The sequence below is a fragment of the Condylura cristata genome, unplaced genomic scaffold (genome assembly GCF_000260355.1).
Source record: "Condylura cristata isolate star-nosed mole 26May11 unplaced genomic scaffold, ConCri1.0 scaffold00001, whole genome shotgun sequence".
NCBI classification, from domain to species: domain Eukaryota; kingdom Metazoa; phylum Chordata; class Mammalia; order Eulipotyphla; family Talpidae; genus Condylura; species Condylura cristata.
In genome coordinates, this window is record NW_004567102.1 from 77,725,538 (window position 1) to 77,747,734 (window position 22,197).

Genomic DNA, 22,197 nt, shown 5'->3' on the forward strand with positions numbered 1-22,197 from the left:
TAAACTCTAAAAATAAAATCAGGGCCCTCCCTGGTGTGCAACAGGTTAAAGTGCAGCACGATAAAGCTACCCACAGCCACTGTAGCACTAGTTAGATCCCCAGCCAGGGAGGTGACCCACATGGCACAGCAGAACGCTCCTGTCTCACCAGCAGCTCCCTCAGCAGTATATTTCAGTCAATCTGCCTGTCCTGTTCCCCACTGTGTCTCTTGTGAATCCTCTCACCCCTGCCCCATACCTCTGACCTGTACCCCAGTTCTTGTATACATAAATAAATATTTTTTTAAATAAAAATAAAATAAATTATGTAAAAATTGAAATTCTAGTAAAAAAAAATACAAGAAAATAAGTACAAAGAAGATTTTGGTCATTGTTGAAAAAAAAGGAAAAGGGCCCTCCCTGGGGGTGCAGCAGGTTAAAGCGCAGCACTAAAAAGCTAAAGCCACTTCAGCATGAGTTCGATCCCCGCCTGCCCCGGAGGTGACCACATGGCATGGCAGACCTCTCCTGACCCGCCCGCTGCTCCCCTCAGCAGTGTATTTCATCTGTCAGCCTGTTCGGCTCCCCACTCTGTCTCTGGTGAATCCTCTCACTGCCCTTGCACCTGTGGCCTGCACCCCAGTTCTGTATGCATGAATAAATAAATCTTTAAAAAAAAGGAAAAGGATTATACCAAGCTGTTATGGAAAAAGAGAAAGGAGAGTGTTTCTAAGACACTTAGAGAAGAATTAATGGATAATCCCTGAGTTTTGGAATTAAGATTTGTTTAATACCTAGACATTACATAGAAAAATACACAAACTAGGAATGAATTTCTAAGAGGAGAAATAAAGTCAAAATAAAATAGGTTATTTTCTAGCTTTGTCTTAGCTAAGGATAACTTCTCTCATCTATAAGTCTAGCTTGAGGTAGATAAAGCTGTTTCTTCCTGTATAAAGGAGAATCCATGAGAGTGACTAAATTGGTCCCAACTCTGTATCTTGGGCTTTTCAGGAAAAAAGAATAAAAAGGCATTATGTTAGTGATCCCTTTATCAACAGGTGCTTATGGAGGCATTGGCATTAAAAATTTCACTGATACTAGTTTGTGTATCTGAGGAAGGAAGAAAGATAGCTCTGAACAAGTTTGCATTATGTGAGATTTGAGTAGCTTTAACAGTTGAAAATAGGTCCCTCCCTGGTGGCACAGCTGGTTAAAGCACAGCAGTATAAAGCTCTCAAAAGCCACTGCAGCACGAGTTCTATCCCTGGCCAGTGAGCTGACCCACATGGTGCAGCAGACCTCTCCTGTCTCACCCGCTGCTCCCCTCAGCAGTATATTTCAATCTGCCCATTCTGTCCCCCACTCTGTCTCTGGTGAATCCTCTCACCTCCCCATCTCTGCCCTGTACCTAAGTTCTTGTACACATAAGTAAATAAATCTTAAAAAAAAAAATAAACATTACTGAAGGCATACTACTTAAGACTATTTTTTAAAAATTGAGCACACTGCTGGAGAAGATATTGGATTAAGTGCTGGAGGTACAAGGACAATGAAACTATGTCTCACACACCAACACACAGAGGAGAAGCACAAGAAAAGCATTGCGTTTCTGTCGTGGATCAACTGGTAGGACCAGGTATGGGAGAGGAGGAATGAACCTACTCCAGGATGGAGAAGAGTTTACCAAGAAGGTGATGTTGGAACTGAAGTTCACAGACAGTCTTCACTGTTCAGGGTATGGGGCCACAGCAGACAGAACATATACTAAGTACCTGCTAAAAGCTCAGAAGCATCAAAGAAAACAGAGCAGGCGAAATGTCCCTGTGGCTGGACCTTAGGGTGGGAGAGCTGGGACTGGCAGTGGAGGAAGAGACCAGGGTTCTTCTTGCAGATCCTGGCTTTTATTTAGATTATTCCAGTTGGGGCATCCAAGGGATATTTTTTCTACCAATATTGCACATGAACTCTTTAGCTCCAGTTTCTCAACTGTGTTACCTTTCATGAGAGCTGTAAATGGCATCCTACACAGCGCACTAAGGCTCAAAGTGTGTGTACTTCTTTTCTTATAGAGAGCTCACCTGACTTCAGAATTTTTCCATATGTCTAATTTTGGGGGGGAATAATTTGACACTGAGATCCATAAGGCGCTGAATACTAATTACTTGTAGCACCTCTCAGGGGCTTTCTAACTGCCTATGTACAACAGACTCTTCATCGTTTAGCAAATATGGAAAACAAGTCACCACAAAAAGAAGGGATGCTTAATTCTCATGCTTGAAGTTTATACTTAAGTTGGATAGAACGGAATGTTAATGAGGTCACTGGGAAGATGAGATTCCTTGCTCCTGAGCCATAAATAACACACTTGTCTGGTGTTCGCTGGCTCACGAATATTGACCCTGAATCAAAGGAGACTGAGCTGACACACTTGTAAATTAACAAATCATAGCATTCCGGGGTTGAAGATTATTCAGAAAATATTTATTAAGTACATAATATTCTCCAGGCACTGGTCTAGAATGTGGAGGTGTAACAGTAAGCAAAACAAAGTTCCAGGTTTTGAAGACTGACATTTTAGATGGAAGAAACTCCAACACAGAATATGAATAGACAGACATAAAACAGGCTATGTGGTACAGAAATATCTACTTTTGGGCATTTGGGTAGTTTCCCTATCTTTCCAATTATAAATAAAGCAGTAATAAACATGGGGTACAGACACCTAGCATATTTTAAAATATTTAATGAAGACAATGACTGGTGGACTAGATGAGGGTGTGAAAGAGCTGGGGTAAAGATGGTCTTTGAGGTGTCTGAGCTGAACAGGAAAGTGAAGAGGACACTGCTGAGATGGTGAAAACTTTGGAAGAACAATTCATCAAGAGCTTGGGTATTAATCACAGTAGGCAGATAGGTGAGTGTAAGAGACTGGAGCTCAAAGCCCAGGTCAGAGATGAACCTTTGGGAGTCAACAAAATACACTGAATATTTAAAGCCACAGACTGGATGATTTCATCCTTCGAGGGAGCACTGTTGACTAAGAGAAGAACAGGGATCTCCAAAGGGCGCGAACAAATGATAGTATCAAGAGTGAGAATGAGCAACCAAAGAGAGAGCAGGAGGATGGAGAATAATGAGGGGCCAGTGGAAGAGAAGAGAATGTGCCAGTGAGAAGGAGGACTCCGCTGTGTAGACACAGGAAGTGATCTCAAGAGGCAAGACTCAGGCTTGATGGTGGGCCAGTCACAGTAGAGTTACCATCATCCTAACAGCAGAGGATGGAGAAGTGCACTTCGGACAGTTTTCTACAGGCAGCTTTTGTGATATTTTTCTGTAAATAGGGAGAAAGAGAAACCAGGTAGCGTAGGAGGTGGAGATCAAGAGACTAGTCCAGTAGTGAGGAAAACCAGTGCTTCCTGAGAGAACTGGATGACATAACAGACAGCTGGCAAGCCACAGTTTTATGGTAGTAAAAAGTAAACAACGGAGCCTTCCCTGGTGGTGCAGCAGGTTAAAGCATAGCACTGAGCTAAAAGCCACTTCAGCATGAATTCAGTCCCTGCTCTGGAGGTGACCACATGGCCCAACAGACCTCTCCTGACCCGCCTGCTGCTCTCCCTCAGCAGTATACTTCATCCATCTGCCTGTTCTGCTCCCCACTCTGTCTCTGGTGAGTCCTCTCACCGCCCTGCACCTCTGGCCTGTACCCCAGTTCTGTATGCATGAAAAAGTAAATCTTTAAAGGAAAAAAAAAAAAAAGCTTCAACACTAACTTCCAATATACTCCTAATATTCACAAAAGTACATAATTACCTTGCTTTTTCATTAAAAAAAGTAAACAATAATAGCCCTTTGAATCTCATATTCTTCTAGAACTCATAAAAACTGAGAACTTATATATATATTCTCACTGAAACAAAATTGCTTTCTGATACATTGGAGGGTTGGTCTCCTCCAGCAGTACCTCAAACTCTAAGGCCTATTTTGTCTGTGACACCCTTCAAACAGCACTACCTTACCCAGATATAGGTCACGATGGGATAATCTAGCTGAGTTTATTTGATAAGGACTTGCTCACCAGTCATTCACTCATTCTGTTAACAGGCAGGCTGAGGGGTGACTCGGGACTCCTAAACTCACACGCTTCAAAGGGGCTCGGCCATCTGCTGCATAAAGACAAAGCGTATTGTTAGGGTGAAAGCTCTTTCGTAGCATGGTTGTGCATGGAGAGGAAGAGAAAGATTTAGCTTCTCAGTGAATCATCCAAAGTTAACCCTCCCCTGCGGGTAAATGTTTAGCCAAATAGAGTTGACCCAATGGAAGCCCAAAAACTCGCCACAAGCGTGAAGGCACCTTCTGTTAGGGAACCATAGCAAAGATGCAAAAAGAACCAGGGAATTCTGAGATGAACGGAGCAAAATCTAAGTACACATCAAGGTAATGGCTGCCATTGTCAACCTCCCCACATCCCTGTTACACACGTCTCTTCCAGGTGTCTCCTTCCATGCCCTAAGGCCCTTGGGGACAAATGGAACTTCTTGTCACTGTTTCGTATGTCTTCTCCAAACCCACCACTTGCTAGGTGGGGCAGGGAACCTGGAACCTTCCATTTTATTGAAATTTCTCTGTTACGATTTCTGACTTGGTCCTTGTGAGTCTCTGGAGAAGCTGTCTCCTCTGCTGGGGAAATTCCCTCTTTCCAATCTCCACCTCCAGGTCTCCCCTTCTAAGAGACAGAGGAAGCACTCCTTGTCACTCCCCCTTCACAGAAAGAAGCCTCTTAGCTCTCAGGCAGAATCAAAAGCCTGGGTGGCGGTTAATTTGTTAAATAATCCAAGATTATCTGGTATGAAGGATGACTTATTTAAAGCCAAATAAACTGCTATGAAAATTTAAAAATTCATGCTTTTGTTATTTCTGAAACACTGTCAGTGGAGACACCTAAGCATATTAATTGGGATGGCTCTATAAAATAAACTTCTCATGCAAAAAAGACAATAAACGTTAAGATATCTGGGAAATTAAAATCTACTGAGAGAGCATCTTCGATTTAATTCATTTCACTGAAGCTTACCTTGTGCAAGGTGCTATGAAAGGTTGTGTGAAATATGTAATTGAATACAAAATAGTTTCTGTCATTAAGAATGTAAAACCAAAAGCAAAAGAATATCCATTCACAGCAACCCCAACTAAAACACATACACATACCTTGAAAATTAGCTCTTCTCCAAACACTTCAAGCATTTTCAGATCTAGTTTTTCTGTACAGCCATCATTTTACCTCCTTGAGGCATCCTCCCTCCAATTCTTTGACTTTGAAATGCTGCTCATCCTTCAGGATTCAGCTTCTAGGGGACTGAGTGTCTCTGTAACAAGAATTAACTGCTTCTTCCTGCATTTGGCAAGGCGGGCATTCTCCTGCTAATATGTGCCAGTCTGCTTACCCCAGCAGGTCATGGAGACTGGGAAGAGACATTGTAGCTTCTGCTTTGACGCTCCCCAGGGCCTAGCTCAGTGACTTGCCTGTGTCAATAAAGACATTTTTGTGGAACTAAATTTTCCCTAGATTACCAGCCTTAAGAAGCTCAAGCAAGGACAAAAAGCCTCTGAAAACATTGTCTAGAATGTGTGACACAGTCTATGCCAGGAGCTATTCCAGGAGCTACAGACAGTGTGTCTTTTGATCACAAAATTGTGTGTTAGACTTAAAGAGGCTTGAAGAGTATAAAGTAAACTCCATAGTTAGAAGCAGCAGGGCTCACATTTCTGCCCTGGGCCCTGTACTGAGCAGGCCGCCTTCTCCACATTGAGTGTGACTAAAATGGGGCCCTCATTGTCACTGGTCCTGTGGCACTTCCAAGGTCCCGTCCTCTCCTCTTCTTTCCTCCCTTGCCATTTTTCCTCTTCTTAGAAAAGTATAATTTCCTTATGTCAGTGAGCTGCCGTCTCTTCTTCACCATCACCCTTCCTACAGATCAAGTCTTCTCAGGATGCAGGGACACCCTGGGGACAGACTTCTCAGGCACCATGGCAAAACCGCCATGGATTCAACCCAGAGGAGCTTGTTCCTGTCAAGCTACACACATCTACTGCATCCCCACTGCAAATCAACCAAAGAGGAAACTTTCTCCCCTCAGCTCACTACCCAAAGTGTCCACCTACCTTTATTTTTTTTTTAATTTATTTATTTATACATAAAAGAACTGGGGTACAGGCCAAAAGTTCAGGGTGAGAGGATTCAGTAGAGACAGAGTGGAGAGCAGAACAGGCAGATCAAGTGAAACATACTGCTGAGGGGAGCAGTGGGCAAGACAGGAGAGGTCTGCTGCCACATGGGGGTCACCTCGCTGGCTGGGGATAGAACTGGTGCTGCAGTGGCTGTGGATAGCTTCACAGTGCTGTGCTTTAACCCCTTGCACCACCAGGGAGGGCCCTCCACATATTTTTAAACTTTTCCTCCCAGTTGATTTTTTTCCCATTAAGTTCACTTTTCAAATCTACTTTTGCAAGATTTATCCAATAGAGTTTACAGATATTGTCCCTCCCACTGGTTATTTTTCTTTGCAAAGGGCCAGTAGGAAAGTAATGTCTACCTGCCAGAACTGGCCTGTGTGTCTTAAAGAGAGGAAGGCACAAAGTAGAGGATCCTCCTGGCACCTCAGAGCAGGGAAAGCTAAGTCGAGGAGTAAGGGTTTCTTCAGGACAACAGGAGGATTCCAAGTTAGGTGAGAGGCAGGACAAGTCTGGAGGCAGAGTGAGCCTGAGGTGGTGAGATAAGCAGCTGTGGAAGAAGAGATGAGTCCTATTTACTCATTGTTGGGGAGAGAAGGAACAGTGGACTTTGAGCAAAGGCTACTAGAGGTGCAGACTGATTCCTGTTAAGAGTGAAGAACACAGAGAGCCTGGTTCCCCCATCTCAGGAGATTGATCTTTACACGTTTTCTCCATTCTCCAACAAGGAGTGAGAAATATGTTTTACTCAATATCAGTCCCCAGCACCAGAATGGGAGTTTGAAGACTAAAATCTGGGTATCATACTTCACACAGCTTACAGTTATTTTATTGGTCAAATTATCTAGTCATACATTGAAAAAATCACATGCAACCCTATGAATCCCCCATTTTTTTAAACCTCTCTTAAACAGAAACATAATTGAGATAGGTATTTTACACATATAGGAATCAAAGGCAAAGTGAGTTCATTCCAAGTGATGAGAATCTAAGCCGTGTCCAGTTTTGCTTCCCAGCACGCTCCTGGCATTCCACATCTTCAGAAGTGATATTGCTTGTCTTGTCATGTGTAGGAAAGCACCCTTCGTGAAAACTATTCTTCTTTATACTATTAGACTTTGACTTCAGAGACACAGTTTGAGCTTTTCTTTTTATCATTTGCAGTGGTGTTCTGTGGTAAGATTTCCCTTGAGACTTTGATGACGAGATTCCTTAGAACCAACATTTTATACCCCAAGCACATGAAGGTGTTTCTGTCCTTCCCAGCTCTTCAGGCTAGGGACTCAGACTCTTTCCTCAACCCTCCCTCACAGCACAGAACATTATTTTTCCCTCCTTTCCTCTTGATCTGTAATTCTCTCTATTTCAGTTTTCTTTTCTGTGGTGACTCAGCAGGAAAATTCAACCTTCTCTTTGTTTCACTGCTTCCTACATTTCCTTCTTTTCTATCACAGAGTTTCTACTGACTTTCTGAAAATTATGTGGGTGAAGAGCTTTCCTCTGAAAGACTGGGAGCCCATCTGTCAGAGCCCTTCATTTACTCACCTCCAGGGTAATGAATGTCACGTGAATCTATCCTCTTATTCACCAGACCATGAACGCAGGCATCATGGTCTCTATAATCAGAATGGGGCGTCATATTGGAAGTACTTGATAAGCATGATGACTGGGAATGTGGCGTGAGGGGACTTCCACTGAATTGTCTCCAGGCCACTTATTTACTAGGAAATGTAGACAAAGCATTTACCATTTCTAACTTGTTTCCTCATATGCTAAATGCAAAAATGTGTTTACCTTCTTATTGGTGCAGTAACTGGAACTAGCTATGGCAAATCTTTATCTGTTATAAAGTTTATTATATTCACACACATGCTAACACCAAGAAAGGATCTGAGATTAATTCAAACCAGTGGTTCTCACTTGGCAACGTTAGGAAGCATATTTGTCACACCTGGGTGCAGAAAGGCTGTTAGCTATTGGCACCCAATGGGTAGGGATCAGGAGAGATGCAAAACAACACAGGAATTTAGAGACGTGTCACACAACAAAAAAATTAACCTATCCAAATTATCAATTGTGGCAAAAATTAGAAAATCATATTCAACCTCTAAAGCTTATGATAGGGCCCTCCCTGGAGGCACAGCAGGTAAAGTGTAGCACTGCAAGCTGGCTGCAGCAGCTTCATTGTGACTTTGATCCCTCGCCCCAGAGGTGTCTCACATGGCACAGCAGACTTCTCCTGGCTCGCCCGCTGCTCCCCTCAGCAGTGTACTTTGTCGACCTGCCTATTCTGCTCCCCACTCTGCCTCTGGTGAGTCCTCTCATACCCCTTGCACCTCTGGCCCTGACCTCTGGCCCAGTTCTGTATGCATCAATTCCTGTGTGCATAAATAAATAAACCTTTAAAAAAACTTTATGATAGTTTAAACACTGCTTAAAATATTGATATTAAATAACTTCCTGAGTTTTAGCTTTTTTATACATAAATAGGGACATTGCAATAATATACTTACAGCTGTTAGGATGACTCCCTAGCTTTCGATAATATAAATATATTTGCTTATTCTCTGTTTAGTCTTTTAGAAACAATGATTTTTGTGTGGGAGAAACTTTTTTCCCTCTCACGCACCCAGTGGACTTAAACTCCCTAGCTCCCATATACGGAGATGTCTTCCATGGAGATTTCCATGCAATGCCTTGTGAGTAGCAACTACATGTGTAACTTCTGGACAAAAGAATTTAACCGCTGCTACAGTCACTGGCTGCTAGAAAGATCAAGTTATTTCTAGCCCTGGTTGGGTGATTTAAAGAAGCAAGAGCTGAGATAGTGACACATGGGGAAGCAGCTGGGATTCCAGACTACCACAGGTATGAACAGCTACCTGGAGACCCAACCAAAGCCACATCAGGTTATACATGGCAAAAATTAATCATTTCCAGCCTGAGCCACTACAACTTGAGGATTGGTAATGAAGTTTAACTTAGGTTGGCGTGACCATTATTGAATAGAAGTGAGAAGAGTATTAGTTACACTAGCTGCAGTCAGTGTTTGCTACTCAGCTTAAGCAATTCCTGGAATAGGTTAATGCATGTAAAGTAGAATAAATATCGATATATTAATGCATAATTGGTAAAATAAATAAAAATGATTGATCCAGTTTTCTTGCACTTTAGAATACCTGTCCAACAAAGACAGATATGCTGGGATTGACCTCAAGGTTTTGTTTGCTAAGATTAGCACCTGGAGCTTTTCACTAAGGCATTTTGTGATTTATAACCCTCCGAACATGAATGCCTATTTAAATCATGTGCAGCAAATCCTGAATCCTCCTCCTCTCACTGACTCAAAATGCCATAACCACTTACACTGGACAGTCCACTGTGGAGATTCATGGTCTTTTGCTGCAAGGGAACTCCCAGGTAAATTACATATAAGCCCCGGGACATTGTCATTTTCAGCAGAGTTGAATTTGGAAAGCTTGCCCTCTTATGGCCAAATAGTTGCAATCCACAAATTGCTGATCCTGGAAAATAAGGAGAGAACAGTGCACAAACTGAGAGGGCTGAAGTGCACGGCACTGCAGCGTGGAAAGCAGGTTTGCTGGAGCCACATGTCAGGGAACTGCCACCTGCTGCCTGTGGCATCAGGCCCCTTCCCTGGTCTGTATGCGAGGGAATTAAACTCCCCTATTACAGGCTGCTCAGTAAATGGGTTAATACATGCACAGGGCTTACAATAATACTAGGCCTCCTTGGTGGTGCAGGGGTTAAAGTCTCAGAGCAATGGAGCCATGGCCAGCCACTGGGGCATCAGTTCGATCTCTAGCCAGGGAAGTGACCTACATGGCGCAGGAGACCTCTCCTGTATCACCTGCTGTGAGCAGTGTATTTCTGTACATCTGCCTGTCTCTGTGAATCCTCTCCCCATCGCACTTCTGGTCTATACCCCATTTATTGTATGCATAAATAGATAAAATAGAACTTTAAATAATAAAAACATTAGACATAGTGAGTGTTAAAAGGAGTGAACTTATGCATCTATAGTGACACTAAACTAGTATCTACACGTAATTTTCTCAAAGGGTTAACTAGATAAGTAGTTGCAAATCTTAAAGTGGTTACATGTTCATCATCTAAACATTTTAAAATCTATTCAAAGATGTGATTCTGCATTGTAAAATATAAAAATCTATGTTGCGGGTCCTCCCTGGTGGCGCACTGGGTTAAAGCGCAGCACTAAGAAGCTAAAGCCACTGCAGCATGAGTTCCATCCCCGCCTGCCCGGGAGGGGACCCATATGGTGCGTCAGAACTCTCCTGACCCGCCCGCTGCTCCCCTCAGCAGTGTACTTCGTCAGTCGGCCTGTTCTGCTCCCCACTGTCTATGGTGAATCCTCTCACCGCCCCTGCACCTCTGACCTGTGCCCCCGTTTTGTATGCATAAATAAATAACTTTTTTTTAAATCTATATTTCAATGTATTTCCAAACCATATCTATGTACAAATGTCATGAACAAAGTATGAAGATATTCCTGTGAAAATACAGGAATCCAAGATTTGTGAATATTCACATTTCAAATGATGCTATTGAGGGGTTCAGAAAAATGAGGCACTCAACTATCTTTTCTCTTCTCTTTTCTATTTCCTTCTAAAATATCCAGGCAATGAACAAACAAAACATTGACTAGCTTAGACACAAAAATTGTATTACAGACAGAAGGGCAGATAAATTGATTCAAAATGATAAATTCAAAGATGATATTCAATTCAATATAAGGCTTACTTGTAAATTTGATTACCGTGCATTCCCTGGAAGTAACATTGTGCATTGCTGTTCATTGTGTCAACTCTGTGAAACATTAGTGAAAAATCCTCCCCATTCAACTGTGAAACCTTCTCATGATGTCTGCAATATAAAATTTAATCTCCTACAACAAGAAGAGGTTATAATCTTATTTGTCTCTATGGTCTCATGAACATTGTATTATCCAGGACAATACAGAACACAGGCTGTTAAAATTGTTAGTATTTCACTTATATTTTGACATGTTGTTATGCATTAACATGAACATGGAAACTTCTGCAAAATTTAATGAACATGGAAACTTCTGCAAAATTTAATAGTCTGGTGCATTTAAAATATTTAATACATTTATAATGACTTGAAGTCATGTTCATAAGAGGGGCACTTTGTGCTTTTTTTACTTAATTATATTACGTATAATAGACACTGAAGAGAAATGAGAGGCTAATAATTTAAAGAAGAGTACACAGAAAACACACATGTGCACAACAGAGAACATGGCAGGGAACACCATATTATGGATTCACTAATTTCTTAATTTAAGATTGATTTTAGACATTTTCTATATTTATAAAATACACCACATTATCGATATATCACTTTGTGTAGAAACCAAGACACACATTTTAACTAAGCCTAAAACTAAGAAATCAGTAGCGGGGGAGACTGTGATCTTCTGTGATCACACAAGAAATAGCAAACGTAGAAATTGACCTCAAACTACTTCCTCTAAGTCCTATATTCTTTTTCTAATCAAAGATCACAATGTTGGTCAATGAACAGAGTTGTGATATGACTCTCTACTTTGGAATAAACTCTACTGCTCACTCATAATTCACCCATCAATTTTTTAAAATTTTTTTTAAAGATTTATTTATTTGTGCATACAGAATACAGAACTGGGGTACAGGCCAGAGGCTCAGGGGTGACAAGAGGATTCACCAGAGACAGAGTGGGGAGCAGAACAGGCCGACTGACGAAGCAAACTGCTGAGGGAAGCAGCAGGAGGGTCGGGAGAGGTCTGCCACGCCATGTGGTCACTTCCGGGACAGGCAGGAATCGAACTCATGCGGAAGTGGCTTTAGCTTCTTAGTGCTGTGCTTTAACCCACTGCGCCACCAGGGAGGGCCCTCACTCATCAAAATTTTAATGAGTATCAGCTACACAGGGTTGAGTGCTGATGTCCTTAAGTGAAGAAGCCTTCATAATGTACAGTGGGATATACAACATTATAATGAAGTGATGAATTGAGTAGCAAAGCACAGGATGCTATTAGAGAGGGGGGAAAATGGACATCCATGCTAAGCTTGGAGGATATGAAACAAAAATTAGTGATGTTTACTCTGAGAGCTGAAAACTTGTATGAGACAGGCAAGGGAAAGGAGAGAAAGGAAGAATGCAGTGAAAATGTCTCAAGATAAAAGTGTATTTCAGTACATCTACCTATTCTGCTTCCCAGTCTGCACTCTGACCTGTACCCCAGTTCTTGTATGCATAAATAAATAAGCCTTAAAAAAAAAAGTGAGCAACCCATCTTAGGAAAACAGAATGAAATTTAATCATGAGTGGTAGAGATAGTAAGAATATAAATGGGATTGAGAACAATAGGTATCATCTTACAAAATTTTGGCTTCAAACTGATTTGTGTGAAGTCAGTGATGATTTTAAAGTAAGGTTGAGACATGAGTTGATTTGAATTTTAGGAAATGCTTCCTGATTTCTGGTAAAACATGGCAACCTGAGTTCATGTATTTTGTTCCATTTACTCTAACAATTTCAGTAACATGACTACAGATGAATTAAAAAGTTGAATCTTCCCCTTGCTACAGAGATCAAATATATTGAAAGAGGAGACATTAGGGAATGAGACATAGCCACACATATTTTAATATTGGAAAGTAAACAGAGAGGGCTAACAGACTTAATGAAGAACTCTAGTCACTAGCAAGGAAGGCATCCCACAGGATTATTCATATGAGAGCTGGCAATATCTCAGGAACCTGATATACAGATTCCCTTGAAAGCAAAGGGAGAGTTCTAAGGTAGCCTTTAAACAGTTTAAATTTAGCTCAATGTTACTTTAAAATTAGTTATAGGATGACATTCTTTCTGTAACCATGCCCTCTGTTACTCATCCACATGCTTATAGAATATGTAAGGCTTTTTTATTTATTTTTTTTTTAAAGATTTATTTATTTATTCATACAGAACTGGGGTACAGGCCAGAGATGCGGAGGGTGAGAGGATTCACCAGAGACAGAGTGGGGTGCAGAACAGGCCGACTGACGAAGCAAACTGCTGAGGGGAGCAGCGGGCGGGCCAGGAGAGGTCTGCCACGCCATATTGTCACCTCCGGGGCAGGCAGGGATCGAACTCATGCGGAAGTGGTTTAAGCTTCTTTGTGCTGTGCTTTAACCCACTGCGCCACCAGGGAGGGCCAGCTTTTTTATTTTTTTTAAGATTTATTTTTATTTACTCATGCATACAAGATATGGGATGTCAGGGGTGCAGAGGGAGGGTAACAAGATTCACTAGAAACAGAGTGGAGAGCAGAACAGGCAGCTCTATGGAAATACACTGATACACTGCTGATCCAAACCATGTGGGTCAGCTTCCTGGCATGGGGTTGAACTCAGGCCTCTAGGACTGGCCACAGCTTGTAGAACTGAGACTTTAACTTCTCTGCAACTGGGGAGCCCCTAGAATATGTAACTTTTATTATCAGGCAAAATCACACTAGTGAGAACAGACACCAAGCGGAGAGCATACAAGGTGAAGTGCCATCTTAGAAAGGGGAGGGGTGAACATTTGCATGTTGAACATTGAGACTTTCATGCTCTCTAGCTACCACACTTAGAGCTCTCAAGTAGGGGGCTGGAAGTGATTTTCTGGGAAGTTTGACCAGCCAAAGAGGTAAGCACTGCAGATATTGACATGGAGTAAGACAGCAAAATAGATGCATCTCCCATTTAATGTCCCTATGCAAAATCCACCAATCAATAACCCCTACCCAGGCTTACCAAATTCCACTTAATGATAGTGTCTTGCTGATGAATCAAAAAGGCATCATTAGACATTAAAAATAGTCTCCAGTATGTAAGACAATGACATAATAAGACAGAAAAAAAGCAAAAGAAATTTAGAAAGCAGAACTGAAAACTTTAGAAGAGGGGAAAAAATCAATCCTTCAGATATGAGAAAATATTCCATTGTTTACAAATTGGTCCTATTAAAACAGTCCTTAGAAATAAATACATAAATAAAAGATTGCTAACAAAGGAAATCATCTAAAAAGAACAACCCCCTGCATTAAAATATCAGTGTCAAAGTGGGGTGAGATTATGTTTCATAAAATATGTTCTCCTTTTTTCCAAGTGTAAGTGATTTTCAAACTCTACTGATGTTGGACCAAGAGATGTTTATAAAAGTGAGAGCTGACTCCAAACACAAGTCTTAAGAGAAATAAGCTACCACACTTAGAGCTTTTGAGCACTTGCCATTTGAGAAACCTTGAGCACTGGCCCAAGGAGGATAAGCAATACATGGAGCAGGTGATCTTGAACCAAAGGCCAGAGACTCCCCTCAAGGCTTGCTCAGGCCCAGTCTATGTAGAGTGACCAGCAAGAAAAAAAAAAAAATGCTGATGTCATTGAGCTTGGATAAGTTTGTCATGCCATGTTCATGTAAGAATAACTGAGTAATATAAAACAAAAACGTAAGCATTAAAACAGAGATTCAACCCAGGCTTTGAAGTAATCAGCTAACAGAAGCTCCAGAAATAGAGAATCAAGAAAATGAAGAGTAAGAATTTAGAAAGGAAATATGAAAAATTCCCAGAATTGAAATAGTATGAATTTCTATATTGGAAGAGTCCAGTGAATTAAAAAAAAAAAAAAAAAGACACCAAGGAGAACTTATAGAATTTCAGAATATCAAGTTTAAAGAGATAGATAAAACTTGCAACCAAAATAAACAGGTTGTGTATGAAAAGACACTAGTCAGGGTATTGGGCTTAGTAGAGCAATGTTGAAAGTAAGAATTTGGAATTTAAATGGAGAGGGTAAATATTTTACCCCAAAATTATATATAACTATTTGGACTAATTATTAAATACAAATAGAAAAGAAATAAGAAAAAGGTGAAAAAATTTAAAAGAATTTAAAAAACAATATGAGGGCAGGACAATATTTTCAGACACATAAGACCTCAAAATTATTTACTTCTGGCCCTCCCTGGTGGCACAGCAGGTTAAAGGACAGCAAGAAGAAGCTAAAGCCACTTCAGCGTGAGTTCGATCCCCGCCTGCTCCATAGCTGACTCACATAGCACGGCAGACCTCTCCTGACCTGCCCGCTGCTCCCGTCAGCAGTGTATTTTGTCAGTCAGCCTTTTCTGCTCCCTGCTCTGTTTCTGGTGAATCCTCTCATTGCCCCTGCACCTCTGGCCTGTACCCCAGTTCTGTATGCATAAATAAATAAATCTTTAAAAAATTTACTTCTAAAGTACATTTTCTCGGAATGTTATTAAAGATATGTTCTAAAGTGATGAGTCAGATTTGGGAATCAAGAAGTTGGATCTCTAATACACGATAAATGGAAAAAAATCCAGAATGAGAGTAGAGGAAATTTCCAGAACAATAGCTTTACAACAAGTCTTAGAACTTACGGTTCAAATTAAAGACAGATAGTAAGAGACACAAGAGAAATGTGCTAATATTTACCTGATACTGACTATCTTATGAGGGATTTTGTAGTTCATTTTAGTAATGTTTGGGTAAGATTTCAGAAGAAACATAATATGAAGAAAAACTGAAGTAAAATATTGTTATTTATAAGAAAAAGCAGGATCCCTCTGAAGGATGTGGTTTACATGAAATTCATTTGCACATATATGAAAACATTTCATTCATCTTACAGTTAGGCATCCCACATGTTTCAGTTTAGATTTCCTCAGAAGCTAATTCAAAGATAATGTTTCAAGTGTAAGTAATTTACTTGGAAAGTAACGGAAACACTGATGGGGAAAGGGAGTTAAGGGGAATGAAAAGGAACTCACAAATTAAGAAAGAAATCAGAGTAATTTAAAAATGTCATCGCATCCCATAGGTTTTCTATATAGTCTAAAAATCTACTTTATTCACCTAACATTATACATGTTGAGACTCTTCCATGTATTTATGCAATATTTCATTTAATATCTTATGGTTTCTCTCACTATATAATACCCCATTTATTTACTCATTCCTCTTGATTAAGAGACAATCAACCTTTTCCTATTTCTTCCTTATACCATTAATAATACAGTAATTATTTTGTACATGATGTCTTGCAAGCTTTTGGAAAGACTGGATTTTGTTTAGCTGTTTCTGTTTATAACATAGATTCAGATTACTTAATGCAACAGATTATTTTATGATTCAACTTTCCTTGACCAAAGATACTGGTCGCACACCTCTGGATGCTGCAGTGGAAGCATTTTCTAGATGAGATTTACATTCAAATCAGTAGGCTTTGAGTAAAGCAAGTTACCCTTCACAATGTCGGTGGGCATCCTCCATACTATTTAAGTATTAAAAAAGACTGACTCCCCCCCAAAAAAGAGGGAATTCTGTTAACAGATATTCTTCAGACTTGAAACATTATCTCTTTCCCAGGTTTCTAATCTGCTAGTTTACCCAGAAATTTTGGATTTCTCAGCCTTTACTATGGATGATGTGAGCCAAATTTAGAGTCTCTCATATATCTCAACCTATCTATTTATTCACTGATACAGCCTATTGTTTCTGTTTTTCAGGAGAACTCTGACTAGTACATCTGTACACATACAAACTCACCAAACATTGCCAAAATGATCTAGAAAACATTCTAGAAAGTTTGCATTCCTATGAACAGTTATGAAAATGGTAATTTCTTCAGTTGTCAGTAGCACTTAATTATGTTATATTCTGGATCACTGTGAGAGTTGTGAATAACTTAATTTAGATTTTTTTTTTTTTTTCCCGCTGCTATTACTGTTGGTTTGAAAACATTCATGTGTTTATTTGGTCATTCATATGTGCACATTTAAGAAGTGTATATTTTTCTAATTTTTTAAGTAACTTTTTCAGTAGCAACTCAGAGAAAAATAAATGCCATAAGAGCTTAACTTAGTGAATCATTGCAAAACAACATCTTCAATACAACCATCATCTAAGTTCTAGATTCTAGGTATACATATCTAACATTGCCAGGGCCTTGGTATATACAATCATGTTCATTTCTAAATACTGCCATGATAAACACTATACCTAATGCTATTATTATAGGTTAGTCTTGCCATTTCATATAATTGGAATTGAACTATATGAATTATATTGGGTTGGTTTCTTTTTCTCCATATGTTTGTGAGATTACTCCATGTTGTACTCTGTAACTATAATTGGTCTCTTCGTTGCCACAAAATATATTTCAGGACTAGATACAAAGTGTATCTACCACTTATTATTAACATGTGAGGCTACTATAAAATTTTTAATGCATGCTTTTCAGTACATATAACAATATACATATGAGTGGAAGTGTTATCTTCAGCTTTAGTGGATAATAGCAATTCTCCCAAGTAGTAGTACAAACTCACTTTCCCACCTATTGTGTATATGAGCTCTAATTGTTACGCATCTTTGTCAACAATTGATACTGTTATTGCTTTTTAATTTTAGCCAGTCTAGAAGATATGAAAAGGCATTAATTTGTGGTTTAAATTAGAATTTCCCCGATAACTAACGAGGCTGGTCATGTTACATGCTTGCTGTTATTTGGATCTTCTTGTGTAGTAATTTTTTAAGTCTTTTCCTCCCATGTTTATATGTTTTTATGTCATTTCTAACTGAATTTGATAAAGTACTTATATGTTCCAACTTTGAACTCTTTGCTTTTACATGTGTAGGAATATATTTCCCTATGCTACCTTTTCACTTTTCTACTGACCTTTTTAAATGAAAATATTTTATTTTGTCCAATTAGGCATATTTTCTTTAAAACTGGTGGTTCTTGTGACTTCTTAAAAAAAACTCTATCATCCTAAAATCAAAAAACATATCCTCTTCTGTCATGTTCTATAGTAGGGCTGTTGGAAATAGAAATACTGTATGAGCCAGCAATCCCATTCTGGGTATATTTTCAAAGGAAATTAAATGAAAACAAGATATTCAAAGAGATTTCTGCACTCCTATATTTATTACAATATCATTTATAATAGTCAAAATATGGAAACAACATCCCAGATGTGTACACAACTGAAGTGCTTATCAATAAGTGGATAAAACTGTGATACATATATGCATGTGTGTATATATATGTGTATATGTGTGTGTGTGTATAAAGTGTGTGCATATATATATATATATATATATATATATATATATATTCAGTCATGAGAAGGAAATCCTGCTATTTGCTATTTTCAAAACCATGAAGGGACCTCATGGTCATAATCTTAAGTGAACTAACAGAAACAAAGAAAGACACATACTGTAAGGCATCACTTATGTGAAAGAGAACTCATTACAACAGAGTCCATGACAAAGAAAAGAAAGTAATACTAAGAACACTAAATCATACATCTGATGCCATTGATGGGATAGCCAATTTCTTAAAAGACACAAACTATCAAAATTCTCACAAAACTAGATAGCCCACAAATCTACTACAGAATTTGAGTAGTGGCCCTCCCTGGCGATGCATCCGGTTCAAACAAAGTGCTATGAAGTTATCTGCAGCCACTGTAGCATCAGTTTGATCCCCAGCCAGGGAGCTGACCCACACAGCACAGCAGACACCTCCTGACCACTTACTGCTCCCCTCATCCATGTATTTCAGTAGATCTGCCTGTTCTCTCCATTCTGTGGTGAAGCCTCTCATTGTCCCCTGCACCACTGGCTTGTACCCCAGTTCCTGTATGTATAAATAAATAATTAAAAATTTTTGAGTAGTGATGGTCACCCAAGTGTATAACATTTGCCAAAATTTGTTGAACTGTACATTTTAAAATGAGTGCAATTTTTAAAAGAATTATTTATTTATACATACAGAACTGGGGTATAGGCCAGAGGTACAAGGGCAGTGAGAGGATTCACCAGAGACAGAGTGGGGAGAAGAAGAGGCCAACTGTCCAAGCATACTGTGGAGGGGAACAGCGGGAGGGTCAGGAGAGGCCTGTGGCGCCATGTGGGTCACCTCTGGGTCAGGGATCGAGCTCATGCTGAAGTGGCTTTAGCTCCTTAGTGCTGTGCTTTAACCTGCTGCACCACCAGGGAGGATCCAAAATTAATGCATTTTAATTCTTATAAATTATACCTGAATAAAGTTGATAGGCTAAAAAAGAAAATAAAAAGTTGTCAACAGTTAAAAAAAAAATCTTCCAAAAAACAAAGCCCCAAACTCATGTACTTTCACTGACAAATTATACAAACTGTTTAAGGAAGAAATAATAGCACGTGCCCATTATCTTACAGAAAATAGAAGTAGAGGGAACACTTCCTATCCTGTTGTGTAAGTCCAGAATTACCCGTGTAGCAACTGTAGATAAACTGACACAAATAAATAATTGAAAAGAAAGTAAATGGGAAAGACTAGACAAAGCTATCACACAGAAGAATTTCCAATAGTCATGTCATGGCTTCTTCCCTCAGGGAGGTGGAGGACAACTCTCCACTCAGTAAGTGTCAGCTTTCACATGAGTTCATCCCAGCGAGAACAAAATGGAAAGAGCCGAGCTGGTGGGGGTTAACCAGTAACCAAGTAACTCAGCAGTGGAGGAATCTGACCAAACATTTCCTCGGCCACGTGACCAAGATTAACATCAATGCAGCTGAGTAAGGTTTATTGGACATAACCTGATGTGAGTTGAGAGACACTTCACCTCTGTGGTCATCCTCCCCCAACCCTATAATTCTGATTTAATGACAAGAGGCCCATCAGACAGTCACAGAGAGGAGCATTCTATAAAAGAGCCAGGCACTACTCCTCAAACTTGGGAAAGTCATCAGAAATGCAGGAAGACTTAGAAACTGTCACAGCTGAATGGGGCTGAAGGAATATGTGCTCTAAATGTAAGTATTCCAGACAGGATTCCCGAACAGGAAAAGCATGCAAGCTCAAATAAGGACAGCTGAATGGACTTTGGTTATTGTTTCTCTCTGGGTTCATTAATAATGGTGAATGTACCATGCTAACTGAAGATATTAACAAAGGGGCCTTGGGTATCAGGTACGCAGGGACTCCACACTATTTTTCAAACTAGAAATCTAACTTTTTTTGTGTGTGTGTGAGTACAATATTAATGCTAAAGTGAAAAGTACATAAAATAAGTGAATCTGAGGTCCTCTCTGGTGGCCAAGTGGTTACATCTCAGTGCTATCACAGGTACAGCCTGAGTTTGATCCTAGGAAAACAATGAGATGTGTCAAAAATTTCTCTCAAAAACGGAGCTCTGGTAAGTGTCTTAGTGAACAAGCACCCATGTCCTCCAGGTCTGAGTCTCAGAAGTCCAAGATCAAAGCACCAGCAGATTTGGTGGCTGGTGGGACTCACTTCCTGTCTCAGGGTGCTTGTCTTGTTGCTGAGTCCTCACAGGCAGAGGCAAGGGGTGCTCTCTGAAGCCTCCTATAAGCACACTAATCCCACTCACCAGAGTGCACTCTCGCCACCAAATCATCTCTGGAGGACTGGCCTCCATGCCATAGAGTGGGGGCTGTGAGAATTCGACTCATGATTCCGAAAGAAACCCACACTCAGACAGCACAAGGCAAGTGGCCACGGGGATGTGGAAACCACTGACTGCTCACCTGAACCCCTGGAACTCAAGTGTGGTCCACAGCAGCATTCACCGCTCCTGGGAAATTATTTGAACTTCTGAGTCTTGGTCCCCACTTCAGATGTATACAAGCAGAACGTGCACTTTTACAAGGTCTTAGATCACGCAAATGAACTTTGAGGTTTGAGAAGCAAATGCTAATTCAAACCACCAAACTCCTCAACCAGTAGTTTCAGCTCACCTGGGAACTCAATCAAAGGCAAGTTACCTGGCTCCCTTCCAGATCTTCTGACTCAGAAACCCCCACCCTGGGGGCAGGCCCAGTAGTCTGTTTTACCAAACCCATAGGCTCAAATTTGAGAATCAATGGCTCCAAGTTCTTATCCTGTCTTTCTCTGTGAATTTCCTTTGGAAAAAAAAAAAAATGCGGGCCCTTACTGGTGGCGCAGCGGGTTAAAGCTCAGCACTAAGAAGCTAGAGACACTTCCGCAGGAGCTGATACCTGCCAGCCCCGGAGGTGACCACATGGCGCGGCAGACCTCTCCTGACCCGCCCGCTGCTCCCCTCAGCAGTGTACTTCATTGATCTGCCTGTTCTGCTCCCCATTCTGTCTCTGGTGAATCCTCTCACCCTCCGCATCTCTGGCCTATACCCCAGTTCTGTATGAATAAATAAATAAATCGTTTTTTAAAAATGCTATAACTTATCTATCCCAAGCAGTAAAATGTGTCTTTTTTAAACATTTATTTATATAATTTTACATCGATGTTCATTTTTGTACAATGTTTGATTCTTCACTCAGGTGTTCTCCTTATACATTTACCACCACCAGGGCACCCGTGAACTGTCACCGTAGACTCTTGTGTTCTTTTAAATCGCTTAGCATGTGATATTTAGCGCCATCCTTCTGTTACCGAAACAGGGGTGGGCGAGGAAGATACTGATCAAAACAACAGCACAACAGCTGCACTGATGGCAAGAACTTCCCTTTTGGCCCAATTTTTAGACCCTGTGTGATGGCTCTCTAGTTGGGAGAACACAAAAGCCATAGGCTGGCTGGCCACAAACGTCTGTAAAGACAAACCCACAGTTCTTCAAAAGCTACCCTAGTCTTGTCCACTTTGCCTTCTACATATTTAAGCGCCTCCACCTCTGAGAAACGTTCCTCGAGGGTCCCCAGGCAAGGCCAGCAAGGGAGCAGGGCTGGAACCGCCAGAAGCAGCTGCGAGCAGACGCGGCTGCAGGTGTGTGTGTTTCTCGGACGCAGCGAGCGGAGGGAACCGCTCCGGTCCGCGGCGGGCGCCTGCGGGGCCCGGGCCTCCGCGGGCCAGTCGTCGGGGCAGAGCCTGGAAGCGGTGGACGCCTGGACCTCGCCTCCGACGCTCCCGC

The 22,197-nt window shown here is 40.7% G+C and overlaps 1 protein-coding gene across 1 annotated transcript in view; it reads left to right on the plus strand.

Moving 5' to 3' along the window:
- The first annotated feature begins 20,220 nt into the window (after positions 1–20,220).
- RAB32 (RAB32, member RAS oncogene family) overlaps positions 20,221–22,197 on the plus strand; it is a 19,817-nt gene continuing 17,840 nt past the window's right edge. The window contains exons 1-2 of the mRNA XM_004674135.2: positions 20,221–20,261; positions 21,950–22,163. Coding sequence (XP_004674192.1) covers positions 20,221–20,261; positions 21,950–22,163 — 255 coding nt within the window. The remainder of the gene's footprint in view (positions 20,262–21,949; positions 22,164–22,197) is intronic.